The sequence below is a fragment of the Anabrus simplex genome, chromosome 12, assembly GCF_040414725.1.
Source record: "Anabrus simplex isolate iqAnaSimp1 chromosome 12, ASM4041472v1, whole genome shotgun sequence".
Lineage (NCBI taxonomy): Eukaryota > Metazoa > Arthropoda > Insecta > Orthoptera > Tettigoniidae > Anabrus > Anabrus simplex.
In genome coordinates, this window is record NC_090276.1 from 78553395 (window position 1) to 78572603 (window position 19209).

Sequence of the window (19209 nt, forward strand, 5' to 3'; positions counted from 1 at the left end):
TTGTTTGGGCCTTCCTCTCCTGCGGGTTCCAATCCAGTGCCTCTCTCTCATTGGCTTCATTCCCTTTCTTCAATGTATGCCCTATCCATTTCCATTTCCGCCGCTTTATATGTATGGCCATCTCGGTATCACCCGTCCTTCTCCATAGTTCATGATTGGAGATTACTTCCGGCCAGTAGACGTTTAGAATCTTCCTTAAACAGCGGTTGACAAAGGTCTGCAACTTGGAGGTAATCACTTTAGTCACTTTCCAGGTCTCGGGCCCATATAATAGAACAGCCGTGACATTACTTCGGAAAATGCAAAGTTTGGTCCTGATAGATATTTTGTTGTTCTTCCATACTGGATAGAGCCGAACAAAGATACCATTTACTTTTTGTATACGTTGAGAGACATCCTGTTCTGCTCCTCCATCTTTGGTAACTACACTGCCCATATAGGTGAAACTAATCCACATCCTCTATAGGTTCATCACTGAAGACAAATGGGTCTAGTTTGTTGGTGTTAGTCCTTAGGGCCTTGGTCGTCTCTGAGTTGAACGTTAGTCCCATCTTTTTCCCTTCTTTTACCAAGTCTTCAATCTTTGATTGCATTTCATCATATGCCTCAGACAGGTGACACACATCGTCAGCGAAGTCTAGGTCTTCCAACCTATTTGCCAATACCCACTGGATACCACGTTTCACATTTCGCATTACATTCCGCATTACTCCATCAATCACCACCAGGAACATGGTTGACAAGAGGATACAACCTTGACGTACTCCTGAACGTATAGATGTAGGCTCAGATACACGGCCCTCATGAATGACTCTGCATGCATAATCGCTGTATGTTTCCTGAATGAGGTTGGTTATTTGTGATGGCACTCCATACCGCTTCACTTCCTTCCTCAAGGTGTTTATTTGGTCTACACACGAGCGATTCGATCGAAAGCCTGCCTGTTCCTGTCGGAGCCTCAAGTCGATATACTCCTTAATTCTGTTCAGCAGAATCCTGGTGAAGACTTTGCTAAGGATTGAAAGAAGCGTAATGCCCCTTCGCTTGTTACAGTTTGACGTATCGCCCTTCTTTGGCAACTTGACCAGCAATCCACATCTCCAATCTGTCGGCATTTCTCCATTAATCCATGTCTTCTCAAATAGCAGCTGCAACATATTGGCAGTGGTATCCATATCAACCTTCATGACTTCTGCTGGAATATTGTCAACACCTGCTGCCTTACCAATATGCAACTCTCTCAATGCCTGCTTGATTTCCTCCACTGTTGGAATGCAGACTTTAATCCTTAGGTCAGGCTGGGTTTCTTCTTCTTCTTCTTCTTCGCCTTCTCCCCATCTACTTGCTCCTCCTCTAAGGAGTGGTCTAACACCGCAGAGAAATGTTCCTGCCATCGCTTCAGTTGATCCTCGGAGTTTGTTATGAAGGCACCATCTTTGTTTCTGACTGGACGGTTTTTCTGCATCTGTTTCCTTGCCAGAACTCTGGTGATGGTATAGAGTTCTCTAAGATTTCCCTTTCTGGCAGCCTCCTCTGCTTGTTGAGATAGGCCATCTATCCATTTTCTTTGATCTCTCCTCACACTTCTCTTTACTTCCTTATCCTTCGCAGCATATTTGGATTGCAATTCTGCCTTCCTTGCTCATGTCTTACATGCGTTCATTACTTCCTTTGTCTGATAATTTCCCATGTCTGGTCAGTCATCCAGTCTTTTTTCCTCCTGTCCTTAAAACCCAGGATATTTTCACTTACTTCAGTAAATACAGATCTAGTCTTCACCCATTTTTCCTCCACCTCAGTGAGTGCTTGGAATTGATTCTTTAGTTCTGTCCTGAAGGCTTCTTTCACATTTCACGTTTACATGTAGTATTGAAATATATTTGAATACGGTTACCATACTCAATATACCACATGTAAATGGGCATTCAGGTCTTATTGTGTTTTAGTTGCGTTCTAGAAAACCAGATCGATTTTTCTCAATATGGTTACAGTGGCATGTAAACGCGAAATGTAAGGTAATGAAATACAGTAAATCAAAGAATATGGGTAAATATGAAAGCCACTGCTGCAGATGCTCGATCGTCATTTGTTTCACAAGTGTTGCTGGCATGCTTGGTGCGCAAATAGCTGATCTCGCGGGATATCGTACTTTGCGAGAGTCGAGACTGTTGGTTACAGAAGTCTACCTTGCTCACATTCGAGTTCCGTATCTGTCCCGTGAAAGTGCTGTCTCGATAGTAAGCGATGGATTGAAAACAGCATCTGCGGTCATTTACTGTGCGTGAGAAACTTAAAGTTGTAAGCGAAGCTGAAATATACGGAAATGTGCCGTTGGCAGGAAATACGATATTGATGAATCGTGTACTCGTGATTGGCAGAAGAAGAAGAAGGAAAAACTTCTAAAAAGAATCGGTGATCGCAGAGCGTTCCGCGGGCGGAGTGCAGTGTTTCTGGAAATTGAAGAACGACTCCACAAATTTGTGATAGAAAAACGTGAATTAGGATATGGTGTTTCTAGTGAAATGTGTCAATCGAAAGCACTAGAGATGTCAAAAGAACTCAAAACACAGGGTTTTACTGCAAGCCATGGATGGATCCGAAACTTTTATCAGAGAAAGGGATTGTGCATTCGGAGATGTATGTCTATTTCACATCATCTCCCTGGGGCGTATGAAGAAAAATTAATGGCCTATCAGTGTCACATTATTCATTTGAGGAAGCAGAAATTCTTAAGGCCGGTCTCCACTGATTAACATTTAACACCAACATGTATATTGTGATTGTGTCTTCCAATTGACTTTGCATGTTAACTCTGAATGTTGAGGTTAACACTTTTAATATGTTGGCGTGTTTTACGCTCCAAGGGGAAAACATGTCGTGTCAATTCGTTGTTCATGAGATGTCGACACAGCTTCGGCGGTTTCCGTTCCAACAGATAGCCTAAACGACGCAAATGATGTACTTCACGTGAAGTAGGATTATAATTACAACACTCCGCAATACTAATTTTCTTTGTTATAAGCTACAAATGCAGTACGCGCACCCAGGTCATTCTCTCTGCACTATACCGGTACTAAAATGTATAGTCAGAAATAGATTGGAGCAAGGAGATTACTCTGGACTTAATTAATGATATAATAGAAAGGCCTTGTTTGTGGGATGTCTCATCAAAGGAATACAGAGATAAAGCGAAGAAAGCCGACAGTTTCCAGGAACTCTAAATTATCTATAATTGTTCTAGTTAGGGCATCGGGAAAAGAAAAAAAAAATACTAGCATACTAGCGTCCCTCCGTTCCCAGTACAGTCGAGAATTGTAAAGAGTTCAGAAAAGTCGGAAGTCGGGAGCGGTAGCGGGCGAAGTTTATACTTCAAAGTGGTTTGCTTTTGAAGCAATGAGCAGGATGAGGGGAGGAATTGTGCCTAATATACCTGCATTTCTAAATCATAACAAGAAGCAACAGTGGCAATAACAAAGGCCAAATCCTCTTCATCTTTTTTCTTTTTGCTAGTGGCTGTACGTCGCATCGACACACATGGGTTTTATGGCGACGATGGGATAGGAAAGGCCTAGGATTTGGAAGGAAGCGACCGTGGCCGTAATTAAGGTACAGCCCCAGCATTTACCTGGTGTGAACATGGGAAACCACTGAAAACCATCTTCAGGGCTGCCGACAGTGGGATTCGAAGCCACTATCTCCCGGATGCAAGCTCACAGTCGCATGCCCCTAACCGCACGCCCATGGTAATCCTCTTCATCTGAGTCCATTGTCCTTGTTTGAAAAGACTAGACACCACCTAAATGTAATACCACAAATTGAAATAATGAACTACCTGTATATAGAAAAAGGAAGTCCAGTTTAACATTATTATTAAGTGTGGACACAATGTTAAATGCAACAGTGTTCAACATTTAACATTTAACTTGTTGATGGTGTCACCAGTTAAAATTGAACATGTTTAACATTTAACATGTTGTTAAATGTTAATCAGTGGTGACCAGCCTTTATTTGCTGTTGCAAATTGGGAATGCTGACCAGACACCTCTCTATTTTGAAATGCCGTTGAGCCGGTCTGAGTGGCTCAGACGGTTGAGGCGCTGGCCTTCTGACCCCAACTTGGCAGGTTTGATCATGGCTCAGTCCGGTGGTATTTGAAGGTGCTCAAATACGTCAGCCTCGTGTCGGTAGATTTACTGGCTCGTAAAAGAACTCCTGCGGGACTAATTCCGGCACCTCGGCGTCTCCGAAAACAGTAAAAGTAGTTAGTGGGACGTAAAGCCAATAACATTATTATTATTATTATTATTATTATTATTATTATTATTATTGAAATGCCGTTGGAAAATACAGTGGATACGAAGGGTTCTAAAAGTGTAACCATCAGAACAGTTGGTAACGATGCACGGTAATGTTGTGCGTATTAGCGGATGGAACCAAACTCCTTCCATACGTGGTTCTGAAAAGGAAACTTGCCGTCCGCTCTTATTGTCAGAACATGAGTCCGGCTGGATGGACAGTGCGTTTGTTGAGGACTGGGTGAAGTGCATTTGGCAACGTCGCCTGGGAGCTTTGTTACAAAAACGAAACATGCTTGTGTTGGACAGATACCGATGACTTACAGCTGACGCCGTAAAAGATATAATGAGGAAAGGAAAAACCGATCTTGCGATAATTCCCGGAGGACTCACTTCTATTCTACAGCCATTGGATGTGTGCGTGAACCGTCCTTTCAAAACTGCAATGAAACAGCTGTTTACAGAATGGATGTCTGATGGTGATCACGCGTTAACACCAACCGGACGAGTGAAGAGGCCTGAAGTGGGACTAATATGCAGCTGGATCAAGACCGCATGGGCGTGCATTCCCAATGATCTAGTGTCCAAAAGCTTTAAAAAATGTGGAATTTCAAATTCAGTAAACGGTAGTGAGGACGACTATTTGTGGAAAGATGCCAGCGACGAAATTTCCTATGGTGAAACTTCAGATGATGACGGTGAATTGTGAATGATCTGAGTATTGGACCGATTTTTATTTGCGATTTTTGTGATGTTATTAATTATAAGCTGTTTGAATTTATATTTGTGGTATATTTGAAGAAAATTAAACAGGTATGTAATTTTTTTTTTTCTTTTTTTTTTTTTTCTGTAGTTTGCTGTCTCAAAATTAGAGTGCAGGTCTTATTTGGTGGCGGGTGATATTTGGGATTATACGGTATATGAAATTACAGCAGAAATATTGAAATATAACTGGGATGAAAAGGCTTCAGAGAGTAATACGATTAACATGGATTGTAAGTTTAGGAAGTGTCATTGAGCGAGAGAGAGGACGAACACAATGGCAGGTCAGTGTGGCCAGAGGGAGCAACAGAATGCAACCAGTATGGGGCTATATCACTCATCACTATATCAGATAAGGAGGGTGTGAACAATGGTTGAAAGTAAATTGGAATGGGAACCAGACGGGCTGTCAGGATCAGATTTTCAGTATGCGCCAAGTAATGGAATAATGCTACGTTCTCTACTCCAGCAATAAACTTGGTCTTTTGGTATCTTCTCTTGGTCATGTTTCGGGCATTGTCCTAATGTGGTCACTGCTGTATGCTTCTTGTAACTTCTTGTAATTAACTTCTATGTCTGTTCTTTTTGCTAGTGGTGGTTTAACATCACAAGTTTTTGGGAAGGAAGCGGCCATGGCCTGCCGTGGAAATGGAAAAACCATCTTTCGGGCTGCTGACGGTAGGATTCGAATTTACCATCTCGTGAATACAAACTCGCTAACCGCTGGGTGTTTTCCATACTGTCCAGCCCATTCTGCCTCAGGTTGCAGCTGCCAATTTCGTATGTTATTCTATTGTAATATTTCCATATCATGGCTTCTTCGGCTCATCACTGGGTGTACTCTTGCCTTCTTCACTGACTTTAAATCCAAACTTGCAAGATTGTTCTTTTATCTCATATTCTTGCTCTTGTGTTTTTATTTCTTCTTGCAGTTTTCTTCATCTCAAACCATCCAGACCCAACCACAACGCCTTCTTAAGTGAAGTAATGGCAAGGGATGTGATCATATGTCAAGGAAGCTACTATTATAGGCTTATTCCTCTCTCAGTTTTTATCAAACAGCATTCAGGTAGCAAAAATGAAGTCCTTATTCGAGTTAAAATGAGGTTCTTCTCGGAAAGCCATTGCTGCTTAGTATATCATAGGACATGATATCAGAATGAAAGGTCAAATTCAACAGCATGCAAGCATGAGGTGAATAACTTGTTGCTGCCCTTTACTGATGGTTCATAGAGGTCTACCAGTATGTCCGTAAACGTACAGAAATGTAAATATATCTGCTTAACTAGAGCAAGATCACCGCTTCAACACCAAATTTCACTGTGTGGTAGAAACCTGATGCCTTGCACCTCAATAAAATTGCTTGGCGTTCATATTTGCAACAAGGATGTTGAGGAAATAAGGTGCAGAGCATACAGAGTCTTGGGATTCATCCGCAGATCTCTACTGGGAGCCAAACAGACAGCCTATTTGGCATTAGTACGGCCAATACTGTTGTACAGGCTTCCTTCCAGGCACCCCTCTACTGTGGAGAACATGAGTTAAACGCCGAGCAGAATGACTAATTACTCCACACGGTCATTTAAATACAGCCAGGTCACAGCTCTCTGTAAACAAATAGATATTGCTTTTCTGAGAATATCCCTCGCAGGTAACATTCACAGGAACCGTAACTACCGTTCCGCACAAAGAGGTCGAGGTGTGTCCCTTTTCCGTCCAGTTGTAAGAACAGCATCATATCACACTGGCTTCATTATTCGTTCTGCTCAACTGTGGAATGAACTCTAACCACAGGCAAAAGAACTACCTGCAGAAACATTTTGTGAAGAGGTTAAAATAATGTATACAGGGTGGCCCACTTAAACGTTTCACCGCAGATATATCTGGAACAACAAGAGATATTGAAAAATGACTTTCACAGGCATGAAGGCAGGGAAGGGGCTAATTAAAGTGAATACTATGAGCCAGTCAAAAACGTAGGAAAGTAGTATTTTCAACACCAACTTATGTTTTTTTAAATGGAAACCTGTATTATTTTGTAAGCAGTCGTTAATATGGAAAATCACATAAGTAATGGAGTTTGTTTCATCGCAATAGGTCAATTACATCCCGAGATATTGCAACGTGAATTTGACGCTTGAGATAAACGAAACGCAGCAGTTGCACATCCCGAGAGTCAAGCGCGAAACTCACGGTCCTCTTACTCACGATATGATTGCCGTACTACGATGCGCCAGGCGCTGTACTTAATGCTATTTGCACTGCTATCAAGAGCGATGAAAATAAGAGAATTTCGTTACAGTAACTTTGCTGTACGAATTATGTACATGCTGAAGTAGTACAGTACAGAGTACTTCAATGTACTGTGTAGGTAAATAAATCACGCAAGAGAGAAACCATTATTTACATATCCTTTTGCTGTGGCAGGAAACCCTTCTCTTCTTATTTTCATCCCTCTTGATAACAGTGCAAATAGCATTAAGTACAGTACCTGTCGCATCGTAGTACGGCAATCATATCGTGAGTAAGAGGACCGTGAGTTTCGCGCTTGACTCTCGGGATGTGCAACTGCTGCGCGTTTCGTTTATCTCAAGCGTCAAATTCACGTGGCAATATCTCGGGATGTAATTGACCTATTGCGATGAAACAAACGCCATTACTTATGTGATTTTTCATGTTAACGATTGCGTACGAAATAATACAGGGTTTCCATTTGAAAAAACTTGAGTTGATGTTGAAAATACTATTTTCCTACGTTTTTGACTGACTCATAGTATTTATTTTAATTAGCCCCTTCCCTGCCTTCATGCCTGTAAAAGTCATTTTTCAATATGTCTTGTTGTTCCAGATATATCTGCAGTGAAAGGTTTAAGTGGGCTACCCTGTATATAAGGAAATCTTCTGTACATACTGTAATTCTACTATGTGAATGTTGAGTATGTGTGGGAGTGTACAATATTAAATAGAAGGTAGGATCCACCTTTCAATACTCCGGTGTTAAGTTGAACCAAATAGAAGTTACACCCTGTTCATTTGAGATCGGTTTCAACATATTTGAAGTGTCATCATTAGCCAGTTAGCAAAGCAGTGCAAAAATTAAGTCATAAAGATCTAAAAACAACTAACACAATGATCACAGGCAAAAAATTAACACTATTTCGTGACAAAGCAATTACAGTTGATGTTCATAACACAATGATCACAGTCAAAAGAGTAAAAAGAACACCACTGTTTCGTACCGAAACAAATCCAGTTGAAGTTCATAAGTGGGTCTAGTACAATCCTGTTATGCCACATTCACATATGAAGACGTAAGAAGATGAGGTCAATAACGAGTTAAAGGACTTGTTCTAATAGCCACTGTAGTCCACTGCTTCCTGCTGCCTTAATTATATCAGCATTGAATTCGTCTTTTCCACTTGCTTCATCTTTGCTCATTGCTTTCACTGCCCTTTCAAGTTCCAACCATGTTATCGGGTTCTCTTCTTTGTCTCCATCTATTTCCATTTTCTTATTTCCTTCTTCCTCCGAGCAGTCATCCTCATTATAAAGTTTTTCAGAATACTTTGCCATCACCTTCTGAAGACCCTTTTCGTCATGTATTATGGATCCATCTTCCCTCTCTAATGCCTTGATTTTTTCTTGATTTATTCTTTTCGATTTTATTACTCTGTATAATAGTTTCTGATTTCTGCGACTATCTTGCTCAATTTTGTTGGTAACTCTCCCCAACATTTCTCCTTTTCTTCCTTGATACTCCTCTTTACGTGTAGTTTCAATCTTTTGTATTCGACATGTAACCTTTCTATCTTATTCTCATCCTCTGATACGTTTTTTCCTTTTCCTTATCCATTTCTTTCTTCACCTTGTTCCTTTCTTTTATTTCTGTTTTTATTTTGTTTGTCCACCACCGTGTCTCCTTTCCCTTAACCGTTGCTTTTGTTTTCCCGCATACCTCAATTGCTGCTTCCACAAATGTCGGTCTGAAATTGTCCCACTCTTCTTCTCCTCTTCGTATTTCCATGTTATGCAACATCCTTTTTATACAATCTTGGAATGCCATTCTTTTATCCTCCTCCGCCAGTTCCCAAATCCTGATCTTTGGTTTCTTCTTCAATACAATTTTAGGGATTAATCAATAATCTATGATCACCTTCCATTCTTTCACTAGGGATTATCTTATTATTCAAGACGTATCTTCCCCATTCTCGGTCTGTTATAAAATCGATGAGTGTTCCATACTGTCCATCCCAACTATATCGGCTGATCTTATGGCTATTCCTCTTCATAAACCATGTGTTCTTTATTATCAAGTTATTTCTGATACAAAAGTCCAACAGTTTCTCTCCATCTTCATTTCTATCGCCATACCCATGTGCGCCCAGAACATTCTCATATCCCATTCTATCAGTTCTCACATGAGCATTCAGATCTCCCATTATCATGATCCCATCTCCAATGTGTTTCCAGTTCACTGAGGAAAGGAGCATACACCTGTACTATCTTCAGTAGTTCCTTGTTTACATGTGCATTATTATAATTCTTTCATTTACATACTCAACTTCAGCTATTGGTTCGACATTCTGATTCACTACAAATCCATTTCTTTTCTCTGTACTGTTACCCATCCATTACAAGGTGTACCCCTTTCTTAGTTTCTTCATTCTGTTCCCTTTCCATTTTACTTCACTTAATCCCAGGATTGCGGGTTATAAATTTCATTTTTTGTCTGTGTTGAAGATCTACTTGTAATACTATTGAATAGGTAGTATTTAACAAAATTATAAGAATTTGTATCATAATCCCAGGATGTCAAGTTTTTGTCTCCATTAGGTTTATCAATTCATTTTCCTTCCCATTCATTGTTAAAATATTTATTGTTCCAAATCGGGTTTTGTTCTCTGATCTAACACTTGCACGAACATCATACTTTGCAACTGTAGCCAGACTTGTCAATTCCATTTCCATTTTTGAACTTCTATCCGAGGATTGTATTGTAGTTGAAAGCAAGTACAAATTTACTCATCTACTGACCTGCTAAGCCTAGCACATCTGAGGATTTTCTTATGGGTTTTACTCCCTTAGCCTTTGAAGATCCCTCTTCTCCACAAGGCAGTGGTTTCCTCTTCTAATTTTCCCCAGAGAGGATGGGTTGCCTCATCCACCATCTTCCCCATTCCAAAGGTCTCCTTCTCTGCTTAAGATGCTGTTAAGGTCTTCACCTTTAACCCTGGGCATGGGTTCCACGTTATACCCCGTGAGACTGGGTCCCTGCCTGAACTTAGCTCTCCTTCACACCGGCCCACTGATGTGGAGGATACCCACCCCTACAACGTGGATGCGCAGACAAGAATTACTCAATTGAAGGATAGGGAAGATGACCCTATTTCCTGTGAGCTGGGTTAATGGTTGTGTATGATGGCACAACCTATAGATTAGGGCTTCTTAGATGAATGTGAAATGGACCCCACTGAGGGTAAGCTGAAGGCAAGCAGCAGAGGGCTGGACAAAAGTGTGGTTTACGATTGACACAGAACTGGAGGTGGCACCAAAGGAGACACCGGTGAACCAGTCATCCCCAGATTCTTATTACCATGGAAGTGATGAGCAAGATAGAAATGGGGGCCACTCACAGATGGTGCATTCCCGCAGTACGTGATGCAGACATGTTGCTAGTGAAGCAAAGCATCTTCACTAAAACGGAAAGTTTTCGAGATTTGATGTGTATGTACAGTTGTAGTGTTTTCTGTATTCAAGTGCAAGGAATGGCCAGATTACTGAGTGTCTCTGAGTGTTGCTCACTATACAGTGATGTTTATTCTGCTCCTTGTTCCAGTTGATGAGGGAGATCACCGAGACTCTCAATAGTTACACCATCAGCTCTCTGGACAAAGATGCTGTGTTTGACAACGACATGTTTGGCTGCAAGTTGCCTTACATTTCGTTAAAGAGAGGGGGGACTTTCCCCTTTGATACATCGGACCTCTGCCCCATGGAACTGCAGTCTGCCAGTTCTGACAGCGAGGATAGTGAGGAAGCGGATCATCAGTCCACTGGTAAATTCTCACTCATTGATCACTTTATTATAGAGAGATGATGGTTGTAGTAATAATGATAATAGTAATATGAACTCAACTACTTTAGCTGCCGGCATATCTATTTTAATGTTCCGTTTTTCTCTACGAAATGACAAGGCTGAGTTTTAATGAATTTTTGGGAAATTTCTGAATGTGTCTCTGGAGGAATCGTACGACACAGAGGCTGAATGAACTATTTTCCTGCCCTTCAAAATCCAGAGGCTGACATTGTGTGTTCCCAGTCCTTTAACCACCTCTGTTATTTTGTACCTTCCGTATTCCTCTGTTTATCGAGCTTTCTTCTTCTGCATTAAAAATAAAGATGTGACAGTGGGTGTTGATGAAGCTGGAAGGTGGAAACGAGGTGATGAGAGAGTGTATTCTTGTGTCCCCACTGGACTCTTTGTTGTTGTTGTTTGTGTTGTTGCTCGTTTTTCCTAACTTCCTTCTTGCGGTACCCATTTCCATTAATCGTGTTAGAATGACAAACGGAGTGTCAGTAAATCTTGCAAATGAAGAACGAGTGTGCAGCAGAACTTCTTACCTTGTATTACCGGTACCTGTAGGTGACCCCAACCCACGCTAAAGGTTATCCTTGTAGTAAAATATCAGAGACCAAGCTTTATAGCTGCAGTTGCTTAAGTGCGGCTAGTATCCAGTATTCGGGAGATAGTTGGTTCAAATCCCACTGTCAGCAGCCCTGAAGGTGGTTTTCTGTGGTTATTTTCACACGAGGCAAATGCTGGGGCTGTACCTTAATTAAGGCCACGGACACTTTCTTCCTACTCCTAGGCCTTTCCTGTCCCATCGTCGCCATAAGACCTGTCTGTGTTGGTATGACGTAATGCAATTTGTAAAAAATAAATAAATCAGAGAACATAGCAAGGTGAGGGAACACTGTTGTACTTCCATAATTCAACATAGATATATTTTATTACCAATTCATGAATAGTAATTCCAAATGTAACTTGTGTGCTATTATTATTGTTGTTATTAGATCAAAGGTCTGTTGAGAAACATTTTGTTCAGGAGGCTCTTTGCTAACACCCATGATGTGCAGACCACCCTGGATAGGGATATTAATCCTTAGTTAGCAGCATTGACTTCTGTCTCTTCTCTGCGGTAAAGTTAATCCTTCTCCGTACCGATGTTCATCTTAGTACAGGGTTCGTGTTCCTCTTGGTTGAGCAGAGAAGTGGGTCAAGACTCACTCTAGAACTCCCGATGCAGTAATACACCCAGTGGTACCAACACCGTTCACCTCCACACGTGAAGTACGAGGCCTGTTGAAAATATAGTCAAACGTTGAAAAGAGCTCCTTAGGCTAGTTAGTTTTGTACTCCAGTGTCCTCGTTGGGATTTCCCGGAGCAACATCACGTGAGAAGCACAGTTTTCTTCGTGTTCTTCAGAAATTCATGAACTAGCAGCAATAAGTTTAATTGTTTTTCTTTCAAACATTTCATTGTTTGATCCTCCGGTAGAACACCACTGTTGACGTGAAAGAAGTCCATCGACAACACTTACACGTTCGACCTGACCCCCCCACGTTTTTTTCTGCCTTGACAGTTCTTTCACATCCCTGTGTGTCTCCATAAACTTTTCTCCCTTTTTGAGCTGGAGCTTATGCAGTAATATTCTGACAACTCAACATACAAGCTGCTGCGCGAAAACTAATTGTAACTACGTATTGGAAACAACAGAGTTCAGCTGTGTAGGGTCATGCAGACAGGTGACACAGTTGTGATGTGTGTTTTGTGTTTATCTTCTTCAGCACAACTGGAGACTCCCCAACTTCCCGAGATGGTATCGCCCAGCAGGAAGAGACACGTGGGCATTAAGGAGCTGATGGTGAGTACAGTAAATATCTGTCAAGTAGTGAGAGAAATATCATAGGTCAAGGGAGGGATGTCGTATGTACGGCCCTGTAATTGGTGTAAAACCTTCAATTATTATGTTTAATATATTTTAATTATAGTTTATGTAATGCTAAATTATCTTTTATTAGTATTAAACATGACTAGTAAATGGTTCCTCTGTAAATATGTAGTATAAAATTGTATACCTCGAATACGTATTGTTTAACCTCAAAATCTATATGGTCGAAAATGGTAGAAAATTCCATAATGTTCGTATGTTAGACTTATTGTACTATAATTTGGTGTATATGAAGGGTTCTGGAAACTTACTGTAAGGTTTCATTATCCAGATACATGTAGAGACATTACGAATGTTGGATATTTCCATGTACATTTTTAAATTCTGAAGGAAAGTTTGAGTACCCATTCGACTAGCTTGTCGATCGATGTTACGAGTGTGTTCCATTAGAGTGTTGTAAGAACTCTTCCAGAAGTCGATCATTCTAGGTGGTTGATCGAATAGTATAAATATCGAGCTGTCAAGTCAGCGAGTCAGTGAGATCATTGGACTCGAGTGAGTGAGGTGGGGAATTCAAGAGAGAGTATGTTATAGTACGTGCGTCAGCGTTTTTGATATCTGTACTTGTCAGAATCGACTTCAGGGTACTCCGCTATTGAGTGTTGTATATAGTGTCATTGCTACTGTGTAAAACTGTGTGTTGTGACGTACAGTGTAAATAAGGTAATTTATACAAGGAAGTGAAAGTGTTCTCATGTGATATACGTCAAATAAAATTGCACCGTTGAACGATAGGGAGGACAGGGTGATAGCAACAATGTGTGTTCCTTTCCGATGCAGTAAAACCTCTATGGATTGTTTTCAAGGGGAAGGCGGAAAATTATGATGGATGCATGGAAAACAATAAATGGGGATTTAAAAAATAGGGGGAGTCTTTCGGTATGTTTCATTTCACTTTTTACTAAGCCGGGCTGAGTGGCTCGCACAGTTGAGGCGTTGGCCTTCTGACCCCAACTTGGTAGCTTCGATCCAGGCTCAGTCTGGTGGTATTTGAAGGTGCTCAAATATATCAGCCTCGTCATGTTGATAAATTTATTGCGAGGTAAAAGAACTCCTGCGGGACTAAATTCTGGCACCTTGGCGTCTCCGAAAGCCGTAACAGTGTAACTTGTGGGACGTAAAGCAAATATTATTATTATTTTCATTATATCTTATAATAATTGAAAACCTTTAATGTCAGTTCTCTTGTTACAAATAAATTAATGGTCTAAGTGGATATAATAGGTAATAAATTTCATATTAATCCGTATTGAAGAGCAATATAGTGTAAAACAAAAGGTAAAGGTTTCCACCTATTCAGTACTATTTGTTGTAATCTTAAAAAAAATGTTACATATATTTGTTGAAACTAGTTTTGGTCTTACTAGAGACCATCAGTCAAAATCAAAGTTACGGCAAGACATATAGATAAAATTCATGAAGCAATTATGAAAGTCAATGTAAGACAAGTAAAGATTTGAAAAACACTCATCACAATCACATGTCCTGTGCAAGCTCTTCCTCCAATTTGAAGAAGACCAGGTAAGTAAGTAAACTCTCGTCCTGATCCCGAGGTGGTGCACCTGATGGAGGTGAGCTACCATATACCAGCCCTCCTGCCATTCTTAAATTTCTGGCAGTACTGGGAACCAAACCCGGTCCCCCGAGGAGGGCAGCTAATAACACTAATCGGCGGATAGAACACCAGGCGAAACCCTTAAAATACCAGCACTTAAGGAATCTTCTAGAACTCGGCTCAGCTGAAAAAAGTGTGAACAGAATGCTGTTGATGGGAAAGAGTTGAGATGTTCATTTGTTTCCAACAACAACAAAAAAAGTTAATCAAATGAAGGGTTTGTTTTTTTCAGGTATTTTCATTAAGGTTGAAATTGGGATTAAGGAATTGATACAGCTGGATGAAACAATTCTCAAAGATATTGAGCAGAGAGCCCTTATTAACCACTTTAGACCGGGCGGGTTGGTCATGCGATTAAGGGCACACAGCTGTGAGCTTGCATCCGGGAGATTGTGGGTCGGCAGCACTGAATATGGTTTTCCATGGTTTCCCATTTTCACACCAGGCAAATGCTGGGGCTGTACCTTAAGGCCACGCCTGCCTATATTAATAGCAACAAACGTGAATATTTCTTAACTAAAGTAAATCACTTTCCTCATCTCGAGGTGGTGCAGCCATTCGTAAATCTCTGGCAGTACGGTACCGGGGCAGACATGATTAATAACTTTTGTTTTTCTTGTTCTATAAAAAGGAAGGAAGAATCTTTTAAGATTTGTTTTAGCTGTCATTGAATGAGTTGTGTGTTGTCCTTCTTTATAATTGAAAAAGAATCATTGTTAAAAAAGTCTTTGGTTTTCTGTACGTAATCTGTTTTATCCATAAATACAGTTGTGTTGCCCTTATCGGCTTTTGTGATGATAAGGTTATTAACAGATACAGTAAAAACTCGTTAATTCGAAGTCGTTGGGACTAAAAAATCGGACTTCGAATTACGTGATTTCGAATTAACCGCCAATTCGCAATTCAGTAGTACCAACCCTTGCCGCGTTACAAAATATTCTAAGGCCCGTTACTGCATGCAGATAACCTTGATTCACAGTTTATACCTTTCAAATGCCATGAAAAAAGAACTATTTCCAAAATGTATCCAACAAGGTGCATTTACAATGTTCAAATAATGCACTTGGATAAATCAATGACGAACATAACCTCACGCAACGAAAGAAAAAAAAAAATTGTACAATTCAAAGACGAGGATAAATTATGCCGGTTCCTCGGTGCAAATGCATTATATTTTGGATTTCTGTACTGTTTGCCTTTTTAGATGCTTTGTACCGGCATGGAAAGTGCCCGAAGTCCTTAGAACATTGTAGCTTATCGAACTTTCCTATGACGAGGGGATAAAATATCTTGCGTCCATGTGCATTGCAACATACTACTATGACTCCCATCACTCACCCATGTACGATTTCCCGGCTGGCAATTTATCCTTTAAAACCATAAGACCGTTTGGGCTCGCATTAAAATAAAGCAATGCAGTTTCACCGGCAATGACAATATTGTTCTGTGCCTACGAATATTACATGAGCCACGTTTTTTCGTCAACTGTCGGCATCGCCAGTGTTCGCGGATTCTGTTTTCCCGCACACTGCCTGTTGCGTGATATTACGGCGTTCCTTAAAAGGTTGAATACAAAAGAATTCCGATTTCATTCAACTTAGCAATCATGAAGCGCTCTGTACACCCACCGAAGTGAGTGTAAGTGCGGAAAGCTACCCCTCCACGTTCCGGAACGCGCGTTCTATTATGACGCCGAGCGGATAAATTTCGAGTTGAAATTACTCTGTAGCATACTATTGTTTCAAAATGTAAAGGCAGTTTCGAATTAAAAGTCTGAATTTCGGTAATGGGGCCGACATTGTACTTCGAATTATGAATTATCCGTATTTCGAATTAAACAATTGAAATAACATGCAAAACTGTGTCTCAGGTTTCCAGGAATGAGAGCTTCTTCGAATTAGGCGGGATTTTGAATTAGCCGATTTCGAATTATCGAGGTTCTACTATACTTTCTTTTTGAGGTCCTGAATTTTCTTCCTTACTTTAAAAGGTTCTGTAATATTGCTATTATTAGGGGCTAATGCACATTTTTCAGAAAGAAAGGTTTTATTAAGTGGTTTTTTTTTTTTTCATCAAATCTGATTTCCTCTTGGAGTTCATGTGGCATTCTACTAACAGCCATTTCTGACTCAATGACAAGTTTAGTAACTGTGTTGGAAGGATTTAGACCTGGCCAATTGTGCTTTAGACCTTTAACGAGAAAAGCTTTATCATCCTCATCCAAGGTTATGTTGGAGAGGTTGGTTAAAGGAGGATGGGCACTTTTCTACAAATTCCTCTTCTTGTTGTTGTTTCCCTTGCACGTTCCGTCTTGTTAGGTCACAAGCCCGATGGATGGTGAACTACTTCTGCTTTATCTTCATACCCTTTACTTGTAAATGACCCCAGTATTGATAGCTGTTAGGTCTAGGATATTGTAAAAGATATGCCACCTTTTGCATGCACCCTTCGTGGTATATTTATGAGACATTCGGTCGACCACATCTAATTGTAGAAAGTTCTGGCTTCTTCCTTCGTTCCCTGCTCATTGTTATTTGAGCGGGCCATGTGCTAAGGAGGAGGATGTCCTTGTTTTTCTTCACTTGGTACACTGTCAAGGTGCACTGTATGTTTCCAATCTGTCGCAAGGTGGTTAGACGGTAACAGCGAAGGCAATTTTCCACAAATTTTTGTCCCAGATTTCAGAGACAAGAGCTAACTTGTTAGCTGGCAGGCGCTGAGCTAAGGTTGAATTCTCATCGAAATGGTTGAAACTCAGAAGCTCTCGAAATCTATCTCTTGACATTGCGTCCTTCGTGGACTGTTGTCCACAAAAAGGCGACCATAGATCATCAATAGGCACACCTTTAAACACAGAACACCTCAAGTATACATGATGGCAATCATAGCCGCCAACTCCTCAAGTGACAAGTCCAGTCTGTTTTCTTGAGTTCTTTCTGAGCGATTGATTCTGTGTGTCATTTTCTTATTAGACAAAGCATTGATTCATCAGAGAGAAGACGAAAGGCACTAATTACATAGTCAACTCGGTGGTAAGCCTTTGTTGTGGGATCTTCCCGCTCTTTCAGGACATTCACTGCAGCTCAGCCTTCCAAATGAGTTTGAATCCAAGACCTCCCACTTGGTTCCGTCTTGAGTGACCATTTTCACTGATGAAACACCAAAGTGAGATTGAGACATTTGAGGCGAGTCGGAGGCAGATTAGTACTTTTGACTTCTCCTCCTGATGACTAGTCCTCTGTCTCTTTATAACCTTCGTCCTCACTAGTCTCGCTAGTCTCGTTTGTCACTAGCAAAAAAATAGTCATCTGAATCGGATAGTTCACTTTCAGATTCAACATCTGAATTTTCTAGCATATGAGACACCTCTTCACTAAAAGAATCATAACAAATGGCTGTAAGAACACTTTCTAAATGATGAGATGAATACAATAATCCCACAAAATGGAACACTTATCTGACAGCAACAGCACAACAATAAACCAATCCAGGCAAACACTGTTGTCTGGCAATGCAAACTCCTGCATTGTAATAAGGAATTGTACAGGTGTCAAAAATGACCCCTTCCGCAGTCCAGGATGTGCCATATGAAAAATCAATGAAAATATAAATATTTTGCTGGGTGCGATACATCACCGTAAACAGGACAAAATTTTTTGAAATGTCAAGATATTTGAAGAGAAACGATGTAGGAGTATGCACATTATTAAAGAAAAATTGAAGGTGGGAGTCATTTTGACCCCTTCTGCTGTTTGTTCAGAAATTTCATTAAAATTAAAATGGGGTTGTTCCTTTGGTCTAGGTATATAAAGGTATTTTTTGCATATATTAAAAAAGTTGCCTTTCTTTGCTCTATATAAAATGAATAAATCATTGTCAAAAGAAGTGAAGTGATGGTTAAAGTCTGCCGTATGTTCTCTCGTGGCTGAAAACCTGTTGTGCTTTTTGGCATTTACAGATGAAGAATTTGAAAACTTGTCCCTGTCTGGCCGATGTGCATTTGATTTTTTTAGAATGTGTTTGAATTTGTATTGTTAGTTCTGAATGCTATATTAAAATTCTGCTTGTTGAATGTTATGATTGTTATAGGTAAATGTGAGATACTTTTTCTTTACTTTTTGAATCTTTGACAAGAGTTGTAGGTTTATTTTTGAATTAGTTGAGTGTTTTATCTACTATACATTGTTAACAGCAATGTTGTAAATGTTGAATTTTTTTTTTTGAAATTATTAGCCGACAGGGGAATATTAAGCGCTTTAGGGATCAAACTACATGATTTTTTGGGTTGTTGTTGTTTGAGTCATCAGGCCATAGACTGGTTTTATGCAGCCCTCCATGTCACCCTATCCTGTGCTAACCTTTTCATTTCTATGCATCCTACATCTGCTCTAATCTGCTTTTCACATTCATACCTTGGTCTACCCCTACCGTTCTTATCCCCTACACTTCCCTCAAAAACCAATTGCACAAGTCCTGGGTGTCTTAGAATGTGTCCTAACATTCTCTCTCTTCTTCTCGTCAAAT

The 19209-nt window shown here is 40.3% G+C and overlaps 1 protein-coding gene across 2 annotated transcripts in view; it reads left to right on the plus strand.

Moving 5' to 3' along the window:
- The window catches only part of LOC136884195 (uncharacterized), a 114690-nt gene that overhangs the window by 22325 nt on the left and 73156 nt on the right, over positions 1-19209 (plus strand). For both annotated transcript variants that reach the window (XM_067156237.2, XM_067156238.2), the window contains 2 exons: positions 10894-11113; positions 12907-12983. In XM_067156237.2, the coding sequence (XP_067012338.2) occupies positions 10894-11113; positions 12907-12983 (297 nt within the window). The remainder of the gene's footprint in view (positions 1-10893; positions 11114-12906; positions 12984-19209) is intronic.